Source organism: Eumetopias jubatus, unplaced genomic scaffold, assembly GCF_037043125.1.
Source record: "Eumetopias jubatus isolate StellerSeaLion01/CBP00866 unplaced genomic scaffold, mEumJub1_p1.0 scaffold_4, whole genome shotgun sequence".
NCBI classification, from domain to species: domain Eukaryota; kingdom Metazoa; phylum Chordata; class Mammalia; order Carnivora; family Otariidae; genus Eumetopias; species Eumetopias jubatus.
Window position 1 is genome coordinate 66,162,775 of NW_028274810.1, and position 12,791 is coordinate 66,175,565.

The following is a 12,791-nucleotide window of genomic DNA, read 5'->3' on the forward strand; positions in this document are numbered from 1 at the left end:
GCATCTTTATTCTTTTGTATAGCTGTATAGTATTTCCTTGCTTCTATTTACATAAAATTTTTAAAGTTTTTATTTAAATTCTAGTTAGTTAACATACAGTGTAATACTAGTTTCAGGTGTACAATATAGTGATTCAACACTTCCATACAACACCCGGTGCTCATCACAGCAAGTGCCTTCCTTAATCCCCATCACCTGTTTAACCTATCCCCCCACATCTCCCCTTTACCGTAATTTATTTAATTTCCTATCGATAGGTTTTTAGCTTGTTTCTAATCTTTTATTATTAAAAAAATGCTGCAATGAAAAATAAACTTGGATATATGTCATTTTGTATGTGCAGAAATATATTTATATGTGCATATTCTCAGAAGTGGAATTGCTGTTTCAGAAGTTTGCTCATTTGTGCAGTTTTCATACATAATATCAACTTGTCTTCCATAATGGTTGTACTCATTCACAGTCCTGCCATCAATTGGCTGAGTGCACTTTTGCTAACATACTGTTGTTAAACTCTTTGATCCTTGTCAATTTGAGAGGTGACAAATGGAATGTTAAGTGTAGTTTTAATTTGCCCATCTGGTTTTATAGAGTGAGTTTGAGTAGTTTTTCTCATGCTTAGGGGCCATTTACATTACCTTTATGTGAAACGTCTGTTTAAAGCTTTTGCCCATTTTTCTTAGGTTATTGGTCTTTTTTTTTAAATTGAATTCTAGAGGCTACACACACACACACACACACACACACACACACAATTTTTTCTCCAGTTTGTCATTTGTCTTTTGACATTGTGATTTTTTTTTCCATAAGGTCATTGTTCTTTATGTAAATGAGTTAATAGTATTTAATTTTTAATCGTTTCTTTTTTCACATTTATGTTAGTCTTGATATCAAGTATGAGTATGGATTCAAATTTATGTTTTTTTCAAGTTGGCTACTTTATAGACCCAATACAGTTTATTAAATAACCAGTTTTTTCCTTACTGATTTGAAATGCCACCTCAGTCATGTATTTTGGTTTCTTTTTGGATTTTTCTCTTCTTTTTGATTTGTTTATCCATATGCTCATCTCATATTGTTTTAATTATCATATTTGGTAATTTGTTTTTACATCTGATAGGGCTAGTCCTCCCTACCCTATCCCCCTTTTCAGAAGTTTCATGGCTCTTACTTTTTTTGGTTTATTTGTTTTAGATTTTATTTATTTATTTGAGAGAGAGAGCATGAGTGGGGGTTGGTCAGGGTTAGAGGGAGAGGGAGAAGCATATTCCCTGCTGAGCAGGAAGCCTGACACAGGGCTTGATCCCAGGACCCTGAGATCATGACCTAAGCCGAAGGCAGACACTTAACAGACTGAGCCACCCAGGCACTATGACTCTTAGTTGCTTTTAAATTCAGTATTTTAAAAGTATTTGGTCTGAGTATTAGGAATTCAGCTTCAGTTTTGAGAATTTCTGCATTTGTAAGTTTAGGCATGGAATCAGAGGGTTAATTTAGGGATTTGTTTCCTAACTATATTATTATAAAAATGTTTCAATATATCCATCTGTCTCTACAAGCAGATAAATATAACAACTTGGGTATGCTGTTAATAGGTTCATGTACTTGTAATTTAAGAAATCTTAAGTTGGGTTCTTGTCCCAGTTTGCTTTCCTTATATAGTGTTGGGAAAAAGTCATCAGTTAACAGGGCCACAAATATTTTAGTTACATTGAGATATCTTTATCTTGATATCAGTTGTAATAAGATTTCTTCTATAACACTTAAATGTTTCAGTTAGTACTCTAATATCATTTATGCAGCTAACTCAGATAACTTCGTTTTTGTTTCATTTGTATTTAGATGATAGTCTAATAGAGTCAATATAAAATAGTGTTGTGTGTGCTTTGAGTTCCAAATTTTGTATGAATGTATTTAAATCCAAAGACCACTTTTTCTTTGTTGTTTATTGATGTGAGGTTTTCAACTCCTCATGTGCCCTATTTTCCTTTCTAGCATGATACCAGTAGTCCTTTGCTAATCAGTGGAACTTCTGTAGCTGAGCTCCCATGGGCTGTAAAAGTAAGTAAACTTTGTAACTGCTTTTTCCTTACCACTGCTTTGCTTCCTACCCACATAATCCTCTTCCCCTATTTCCAAAATCTATTGTAATCTGCATGAGATTTTCATTTTTACTGTAGGAAAAATAGTAGTACTAGAAATCTTTTGAGAGATCTTAGTGTTCTGTCAATCATTTTGTGACAATGTGGCTTAATCTCATTTGTTACAGTATAAACTAAAAATGGTGATGTCATAATCCTATTTTATGAATAAGTAGTTCACCCCACTGGTATTATTTCCTGTTTGAAAATTATGGTTAACCAGATAATTCTCCTTATGGCTCTAAAACTTAACAATTTTGTATTAAATCTTTTTCTGAAGTGGGTCATTTTATCTGTTTGGAGACATCACACTAGTTATAGCTATCTTACCAGATTTTTTAAATTGTAATTTTTAAATAATACTAGAATATAGCAGATCAAATGACCTTTAATAAATATGAACAGTTTTGTCAGAAAGTCATTTGGTTTGTAGGTCTGCTTGTGTGTTCTTAACTAATTCTAAAAAGTATAGGGATCTGGCTTTGGGCAAATCACAAATGATAGGGTTTTTTTTTTTTTTAAGATTTATTTATTTATTTTAGAGAGAGAGAGAGAGAGAGAGAGCGCACACATGCAAGAGGGGGGAGGGGCAGAAGGAGAGCATCTCAAGCAGACTCCCTTCTGAGTGCGGAGCCCAACTTGGGGCTCAACCTGGGGCTCGATCTCATAACCCTGGGATGATGACCTGAGCAGAAATCAAGAGTCTGACTCTCAACCGATGGAGCTACCCAAGTGCTCCACAAACAGTAGTTTTTTATGTTATACAGATAACTTCCCAGGATTCTAGGGAATGTCCTTTTATCAATAAGAAAAGGAAATCTTGCTTTGGGAAAAATGGGGGAAACTTGATGTTTATTCCTATGGTGGTTATTTTCTTTTTAAAATCTGAGTTTGAAATGTGACTAATACCATGTTGAGAAAGTCATAGAATGTCACTAACTAGCTGAGTGTTCTCACAAAAGTTATTTCCTTGCTATGGATTTAAGTGAGAGGGTTGGACTAGATGCTCCTCTCAAAGCCCTTCCTATCACTAAAATATTTTGATTAAGCTAACAGAAAAGCAAACATGGTGTTCCAGCTACAAAAGGAATGGAAGGGATACTGGACTCTTGAGTAACTTTTAATTTGTTATTTATAATAATATTTTTTGATGAAAGCAAAAAGTATTTTTAAATAATTTTTAAGAATATGTTGCCTGTTCTTTGAGGATTTGATTTTTATAACTGCAGTTAAATGCTTATCACCAGTATTTAACTTGTGATCTTTTTTACATTATAGTCTGAAGATAAGGCCAAATATGATGCAATTTTTGATAGTTTAAGCCCAGTGAATGGATTTCTCTCTGGTGATAAAGTGAAACCAGTGTTGCTCAACTCTAAGTTACCTGTGGATATCCTTGGAAGAGTAAGATATTACTAAATTCTAAATGTAATTTTTATGTGTCTTACTTTTATATCTACCAGGAGCATTTATAGCTCATTGTTAAAAAATACTTAGATCTTATTTTGAAATTTTATTATTATATAATTTTTTGTGTTCTGATTTAATATATAAAATTATTGCCAATTAATTTTATTTGATATTCCCTTTAAAATATGAGTGCTTGAAATTAGTTATATATGTAAGCCCTTTGAGTAGGTCCTTTTTTCTTTGTGCTGTATGCTCTGATTTCCCAGTTCCTTGATTTAATTTCTGGAGACCGTCAGTATTTTATATCTGCTTCCTACTTAATAGCTGTATCATGGGGCCTTGCCATAAGGAATAGTTTCATCTCTGAAATAACTAGTTCTACTCTCTAAATAGAACTTCACACCTTTCTAGATCTCTTTCATAACTACTTAGAAGACCAATTCTTTGACTTCATAAGACCTTTAAGTCTCAGAGTCCTTCACTTTCTCCATTTTTCAAATTTATTTTTTTCCTCACCCAACTCGGTCCACAGTTTCATGTTGGTATCTTTAGCTCCCTTTGCCATGTTTTCTAACTTTCCCCTGAGCTGGTGAAAATCCAGCTTTGTGTTCAGCTAATTATGTGTCTTCTCTGTGGTTGCATATGGACTACTGAGAGTCTAATAAGATTGGTATCATCATAATTTCATGATCACCAACTTCAGCTGGGCTTTCCCTACTCTTGGGCTATTTCCATAATGATTTCTCTCTAGGCCTCTTAATACAAACCTTATCTATTCTCATTAAACCTCCAGGCATTTCTTTAATCCCTTGCTTGGTCAGAATACGTAGGGTCAAATCCTGTCTGCACCATTTCTTAGATGTGTGACCTTGGGTGAATCATCAAAACTGTGTATCAGTTTTTTAATCTTTAAAATGAGGATGAATCCCAGTTTATAGGGTTGTAAGGATTAAATGTGATAATTTATATATTTAGCACAGTACTTGGTACGTGTTCTTTGATGCTAGCTGCTGTGATGCTGATGGTGATAATGACTTACCACCACACAACCAGAAGGAGTACTACTGGATCAGTGTTGTATAGGTTGGGTGCTCAATAAATACTAATTTGGAAGCCATTTTCCATATTGTTTCTCATTAATCATTGCTCTGTGGTCAGTATGAGATTTCTAAACTATAAATATAATCCTGTTATTTTTTGACTTATAAACTAATCCTCTTAGTAGCTTCCTTTTGCATTTAGGATAAAGTCCACATTCCTTCAAGGCATTTAATGACTGGACACTGGCTTATCTCCATTCTAATCTCTTACCAATATACTTTCTCTTCCTTCCTCAAGTAAAATTTTGTTGTTGAATGACTTAAATATCTTCTTTTCAAAAATTTAACATAGTTTTATAGCTGGTCTAAAGGTATGGAATCTACTCTATATTTAAATCAAATCTACTAGGTCCTTTTAGATTTATTTTTCTCTTGTAAGCCCTGGACATTAGTTGGTTCATAATTAATAACACAGTATTCACTAGATTTATCTTTTAGTTGATCAGAGATTCTGTATGGAAAATAATAACGGACTTAGTTGGAAATCTTCATGTTGAATACTGATTCTATAACTTAATAATGGTCGCATGATCCTAACTAAGTCCTGTCACCTCATGTCGAAAAGCAGGTTGATAGTACCACATGGAGTTTTTGCATGAATTAACTGAGATGATGTTTGTGAAAAAACATTGTAGCTGTTTAAAGTGCTGTGTACATAATTGTTTTCTTACTTGAGAGAAACAAAATATTTTCTTTAAAATTTTGTAAGGAATTTTTATTTAAAAAATATTTCTATTAAGAATTATTACTTTTTACAATAATGTTAATAAAGAATATAATAGTGATATAATAAAATGTTCAGCATAAATGAAATTTCTCTGAGAAATAGATATTTTAATGTTTAGATGAAACTTCCGCACCTCCCCCCCGCCCCCCGTTTATGTATTTGGTGTTTACAGGTAGCACATGAAATGAAAGAACGTTAATCTTTGTCAGTTCTTTTCTTTTTAAGGTTTGGGAGTTGAGTGACATTGATCATGATGGAATGCTTGACAGAGATGAGTTTGCAGTTGTAAGTAACCTAATGCTCTTAAAATCTTAAACATCTTAATGGTTTTTCAAGTGAGAATTTTCCTGTTTATCCTCAGAGGAAAACTATATTTCCTTAAGGTTGTTGGTATGTGTATTTTTATCTAAAGTGTATAGGTAGTCAATAAATATTTTTAAACAAATGGATAGTAGAAAATGTATGTTCTTACCATCTTCATTTTATTTGACTTTAAGGTACATAGGATTATCTCCTTTGGATAATATACTGTAAAGATGCTGAGTGGTGTTGAGCCTTCCTATTCCATCTTAACCAGGCACCACATCTCAGTACCTCCTTCTGCTATGGAATAATTTTACTTCATATATGCCCCCAGATTTTCACATTTGTTTTATTAAAAGAAAACATGGATAACACTGTAGTTGCACTTCATTTATAGAGTCAGAGAAAGTTTTGACATCTTATCTGAAGACATGTCATCTTTGGAAATTGGAAGTTAATTCCAAATAGAGTTGTGGTCATCTCTTCCTTAAAGGCTAGATACAACTCTGCTGTGAGCTCATGAATAGTAAATCTCTAATCCCCCTTTTAATCTCTTACTTGGAAATTAGTCTGTTCAGATTTTCTGTCTTTATTTTGCTAAGAAATTACCTATTTCTTTGACTTTTCGAACTCATGACAGATTGGCATTATTCTTTTAATCTCTTCTGGGGTTGTGGTTGTGCTACTTTCTCATTCCAAATCTTGTGTATTTTTGCCCCCTCTTGAGAGATCTTTTGTTTAATTGAATTTTATCTAGTTTTAAATCTTTTAAAAGAGCCATCTTTTGGATGTAATCATCCTTTTTATTATGTTTTGACTTTTTTGTTCTCAGCTTTTATTTTAGTTCTTCCTAGTTTCTTTTGGTTTGCCTTTAAAAAAAAACAACTTTGGAAAATGAGTACTAAGTCCCTTTATTTTTTATCATCTTTAATATTGAAAACATTTAAAGTATGTATTTTCTCTTGAGTACCGACTTAGCTGGATTCCATAGATGCTGATATAAAGTATTCTCCTTTTTGCTACTTTTTAGATAATTTTTAGGTTTTTTTTTAATCATCTGTTTAGGAATATATTTCCTAATTTCAAAGTAGTTAAGTTTGTTTGGTTTTTAGTTACATATGTATACACTTTTAGCTTGATTAGTTTACACCTAGAGAATGTGGTCTTTAAAATCTCTATTTAAAAAATTTCTTGGGTGCCTGGGTGGCTCAGTTGGTTAAGCGGCTGCCTTCGGCTCAGGTCATGATCCCAGGGTCCTGGGATTGAGCCCCGCATCGGGCTCCCTGCTCAGCGGGAAGCCTGCTTCTCCCTCTGCCTGCCACTTTCCCTGCTTTGTGCTCTCTCTCTCTGTGTCAAATATATAAATAAAACATTTAAAAAAAAATTTCTTGAGGTTTTCTTCTTTGCCAAGTTCATGACCTGTTTTTACATATGTTCCCTGGGTGTGTCAACATTTCTGCTCAGAAGATACTACACCTCTAAAAACTCATCATATCAATTTTATTGATTATGTTTTTGTTTCTGGATTGCCTTATTTTTCCTTTTTTGCCCTTTCATAAATTTTATTCTGTTTATCTCCCAAGAACCAAATAAAATAGGAAGAATAAGTATTATTACATTTGAAAAAAAATTGAGAAGTGGAAACTTAAAGTGTGACTTGAGTTGATGGTCGTAAGTCCCTAGTATTTTTATTTTAATTTGGGTGATAGTTGGAAAGTGGCAGGGACTACCCCCTCACAGTGGTGACAAAAGTTTTCCCAGCTATATATTAAAGGTTGATTCAATGTTTGTGTGGTGTTTTTGGGAAAGAAAGTGGTATATTGAGATTTGGCTAATGTACTTTGAAAGACTGTCAAACTCTATATATTAACTTTTTATAAATAGCTTTTGTGTTAAGAATATTGGCATAAAATCTTTGCATTGGTAAGATGTGTAGAGGGATTTTTGTTTTTTATGAAGACAACAATTAAAAATTTCAAAGAAGCATTTCTATAAGCATAGTTAAGACAGATGGAGAATAGTATTACCGTCATTTGATTAATGGGAGTATGTGCTAAGGTAAGTGATTAAACACAGTTTATCTTATATGCCCTGAAGCCTTTTACTAGGTAACCTACTCTTTTTTAAAATAAAAGTAAGAATAATTTAAGAATGAATGACGCATTTCTAGGAAGTTACTACTTAAAAAAAATAGTGAACATCCATATGCCTTCTCCTAGATTTACTAATTTTAACATTTTGCACATTTGCTTTCTTTCTATGTGCATTCCTCAGAAATGCTTTCCAACTTTATCATGCCTTTAGTTTTGGATTCCAGCTTATGTGATATATATTTTTTTAAGATTTATTTATTTATTTGAGAAAGAGAAAGTGTGCATGAGTTGTGGGGGAGGGGCGGAAAGGGAGGGAAAGGAGAGAGAGAATCTCAAGCTGACTCCCTGCTGAGCATGGAATCCGACTGGGGGCTCCCTCCCACCACCCTGAGATCATGACCTAGGCCCAAATCAAGAGTCAGATGTTTAGGGCACCTGGGTGGCTCAGTTGGTTAAGCGACTGCCTTCGGCTCAGGTCATGATCCTGGAGTCCCGGGATTGAGTCCTGCATCGGGCTGCCTGCTTGGCGGGGAGTCTACTTCTCCCTCTGACCCTCTTCCCTCTCGTGCTCTCTATCTCTCATTCTCTCTCTCAAATAAATAAATAAAATCTTTTAAAAAAAAAAAGAGTGAGATGTTTAACCAACTGAGCCACCCAGGCACTCTTCATATGATATTTCTACTACCTCTGTTCTCTTTTTATCTGGATTACCTGATATTTCTTATATTTAAAATGTATCTCTTGAAAACAGCATGTTGCTGTGTTTCAGTTTTTTACCTAATTTGACAGTTTTTGTCTTTTAAGATAATGATGCAGATATTGATTTTATTCCCCCTACCTTACTTATTTAACATTATTATTTTCTCTTTTTTTTCCTGTTCCTATTGTTCCTGGTTATCAAGTAGTGATTCATTGAATTTTCCTTTCTCATTAAAGTGGAAACTCTGTTACAATGTTTATGCCATTAATGGTTAATAACACGTATCCCTGTACTTAATCATACTTTCTCCAGTAGCTGAAAGTAAGTTAACCTTCACTCCAATATAACAAACAAGTCCTTTAGATTATTTTCGCTTTTTTCTTCTTCACCTCCTAACCCCAGAAGATTTTAGAACATTTTTTGGTAACTAAAATTCTAGATTTTACTTGGTTAATTTAGTCCTTTTTGTTCTAGGATTTTCCTTGTGGTTTTGTCAATATCAGGAGTCTCACTAGCATTGTTTTGGTAGACTTTGCCTGATAAATCTTTTTCCATCTTTTTATTTCATGAATGGGGCAACATAGTCCATAGTTTTTTTTTTTGTTTTTTTTTACTCTTCAGATTTTGTAACTTTTTTTAATTGAAATAATATAATTAACATATAGTGTTGTATTAGTTTCAGGTGTACAACATAATGATTCAACAATTCTATACATTGCTCAGTAACCACAATAACCACAATAAGTATAGTTACTGTCTGTTACCAGACAATGTTATTACAATCTTATTGATTATATTCCCTATGCTGTGCTTTTCATCTCTGTGACTTATTTATTTTATAACTGGAAGTTTGTACTTTTTAATCTCTTTTATCTATTTCACCCTTCCCCCCTCCCCCGCAACTACCAGTTTGTTCTCTGTATTTAAGAGTCTGTCTTCTTGTTTGTTTTCTCTTTTGTTTGTTCGTTTGTTTGTATATTTCTTAGAGTCCACATGTGAGTGAAATCATGGTATTTGTCTTTGACTTATTTCACTTAGCATTGTATTCTCTGGGGCTATCCATATTATTTTATTTTTTTTAAAGATTTTATTTACTTATTTGAGAGAGAGAGAGTGCACGAGAGGGGGTAGGGTCAGAGAGAGAAGCAGGTTTCTCACTGAGCAGGGAGCCCGATGCGGGACTCGATCCTGGGACTCCAGGGTCATGACCTGAGCCAAAGGCAGTCGCTTAACCAACTGAGCCACCCAGGGCTATCCATATTATTGCAAATGGCAAGATCTCATTCTTTTTTTATGGCTGAATAATATTCCCATGTGTGTGTACCACATCTCTTTATCCATTCATCTATCGGTGGACACTTGGGGTGCTTTGTTATTGCAAATAATGCTGCAATAAACATGGAGGTGCATACATCTTTTTGAATTAGAGTTTTTGTTTTCTTTGGGTAAATACCCAGTAGTGGAATTACTGGGTCGTATAATATTTCTATTTTTTAATTTTTTGAGGAACCTCCATACTTTTTTCCAGTGGCTGCAGCAGTTTACATTCCCACCAACAGTACAACAGGATTCCTTTTTCTCCACATCCTTGCTGACACTTGTTATTTCTTGTCTTTCTGATTCTGGCTAGTCTGACATGTGTAAGGTATTATCTCATAGTGGTTTGATTTGCATTTTCTTGGTGTCTCCTAGTATATGATAGTTTTTCTGTCTAACTTCTATGACTTTGGCATTATCAAGGAGCACTAGCTAGGTATCCTATAGAAGGTCTGCCAATCTAGGTTTGTCTGATGTTTTTCTCATGGATAGACTAGAGGTATGGGTTTTTGGAAAGAATACCACAGGTGTGAAATGCCTTTTTCATCACACTTATCAGGGGATACATAGTGTCCACATGCCATTACTGGTGATGTTAATCTTCGTCACTTGGTAAAGATGGTGTTTGCCAGATTTCTTCACTATGAAGTTATTATTTTCCTCTTTTCCTATTCTGTTCTCTGGAGAGGCAGACTCATGCCCTTTTTACTTTGTATTCTGTCTTCATATCTTTGTACTGGTTTTTACATTCTTACTAGGCCTTAAGTTTTTCTGTCAAGTATGTGGTCTAAATTTTAGTCAGTAGCATTTGTTGGGTCCTCATGTGAAGAGTTTTTGGCACTTTGAGATTTATTAACTGTATTTATATTAACATGTTCACATTGTACTGAAGTTAACTTGTTACATATTTGCTGGTTCTATCGGGTGGTAAACATAAAATATCTTTTTAGTTTTCTATTTCTAGTGCCTAGCACAGTGCCTGGTGGCTAGAGATTTCTCAGTAAATATTTTGTTGAATTAAATTGATGAAGAAAACTTGTATTACTTGGCATACATAGGAAATGCCCATTATTTTCATCCCAGAATGCTATTTTAAGAAATTAAAACTGGCAGTTCAAGTGATTGAGTACACGAATGAGCAAATAAAACTCTAAAGGAAGCTCCTAAAATACTGGTTCTCAAAGTATGGTCTCCCATCAGCAACATCAACATTACCAGAGAATTTATTAGAAATGCAGAGTCTTAGGCCTTAGCCCAGCCCAACTAAATCAGAATCTCTGGGGTAGGGGCAGAGAAGCCCTCTCAGAGATTCTGATGGCCCCGAAAATTTGAGAATGCTCCCTAAAAGCACAGAGAATAAAAAGAAAACAAAGTGAGAAGCTACTGGTAATTGACTGCAATAGTAAAACTAAATCCCCTCTTTCCCTGCTATCACTGAGAAACCTTAGGCTTGATTTTGCCAGATTTTTTTCTTTTTTTCTTTCGGTGAATATGGTGCATCATTTGCTTTAGTTGCTATATTTGTTTCAATGGCAGGCTTTGATTAGGATGAAGTACAATATAATAATAAAAAAAAATCACAACCCAGCAGTATACTATTCACTTTTTTGTTTTATTTGGTAGAAAATTTTTTGGCTTCAGTTTTGTCAGGGAAACTATTTTCAACGCAACATGAAATTAATGATACTTTTTTTTTAACTTTCAAAAAATGTGTTGTCTATTGGCAGCAGATAGCTGACATAGCTTTTTTGCTTCTAGTGTCTTCTTTTCCAGGAAATGACTCCCATCTGCATCAAGAGGAATGCTGACCTTTAATGTGCATGTTAGTCACTTCTTTTAGCTCAGTGCCAATTTAATAATATTGCCTATATCATGAATTTGGTTGAAAGTATGTGCTAGCCAGATTGTTTTCACTCTGGAGTTTCAAGCCTTTGAAGTTAATAAAGTTTGTGTGTTTCTAAAACTAAATTGAATTCTTCAAGTTGACTAGTGAATGGGAAGAAGAGAATTCTTGGTTTGGGCCACACGGTTAAATATGGTCCCAGGACAAAGAGCATCAGCATCCTTGGAGACTTCTTAGAAATTTAAAATACCAGGCCCAACCCAGACTTAATGATTCTAGAATTCTGGGAGTGGAGCCCAAAAATTTGTGCTTTATAAAGTTGTCCAGGTAATTCTGATACCTGCTACAATTTGGGTCCCATTGGGTGTAAGTTTAGTTTTATCCTTTGTGGAGGAGAACATGGTATTGTAAAATTATATGTGTACTCCTAATGAAGCTATCAAATCTGAGAAAAACAAGAGCTTTGTAGCCGGATCTGTTTGAACGCTATACTATCTTAAAAGATATCAGGCAAGTTACTTAGCATCTCTGAGCTTCAGTTTCTTCATACATAAAATATTTGTAATCACAGAAATCAGGGATCAGTGTTGTTGTATTAGATGCTCAATAAATACTGATTTGAAAGCCCCATAAAACTTAACTTAGAATTGTAAGCAAACTTTTTTTGGGGAAAAATATTATTATTATTATTTTTTAATAAAAGATTTTGTTGATTTATTTGACAGAGAGACATCGCAAGAAAAGGAACACAAGCAGGGGGAGTAGGAGAGGGAGAAGCAGGCTTCCCGTGGATCAGGGAGCCCGATGCGGGGCTTGATTCCAGGAATCTGGGATCATGACCTGAGCTGAAGGCAGATGCTTAACGACGGAGCCACCCAGGCGCCACCGAAAAATGTTATTTTCAGTGGAAAAAAAATAATTAAGTACTTAAGCTTCCTCCCGGTTGCTGTTGGAATCTTTTTGGAGGTTCCAGGTTGCTTTTTTTTTTTTTTAAGATTTTATTTATTTATTTGACAGACAGAGACAGCGAAAGATGGAACACAAGCAGGGGGAGTGGTAGAGGGAGAAGCAGGCTTCCCGCTGAGCAGGGAGCCGGACGCGGGGCTTGATCCCAGGACCCTGGGATTATGACCTGAGCAACCAAGGCGCCCCAGAGG

General features: G+C 34.6%; 1 protein-coding gene across 3 annotated transcripts in view; it reads left to right on the forward strand.

Moving 5' to 3' along the window:
- Positions 1-12,791, forward strand: part of EPS15 (epidermal growth factor receptor pathway substrate 15) — a 140,127-nt gene that overhangs the window by 42,721 nt on the left and 84,615 nt on the right. For 2 of the 3 annotated variants that reach the window (XM_028106749.2, XM_028106748.2), the window contains exons 6-8: positions 1,996-2,061; positions 3,420-3,545; positions 5,604-5,663. In XM_028106749.2, the coding sequence (XP_027962550.1) occupies positions 1,996-2,061; positions 3,420-3,545; positions 5,604-5,663 (252 nt within the window). Of the gene's footprint in view, positions 1-1,995; positions 2,062-3,419; positions 3,546-5,587; positions 5,664-12,791 lie in introns of those variants that run through there. The other variant, XM_028106750.1, reaches the window with a different exon arrangement.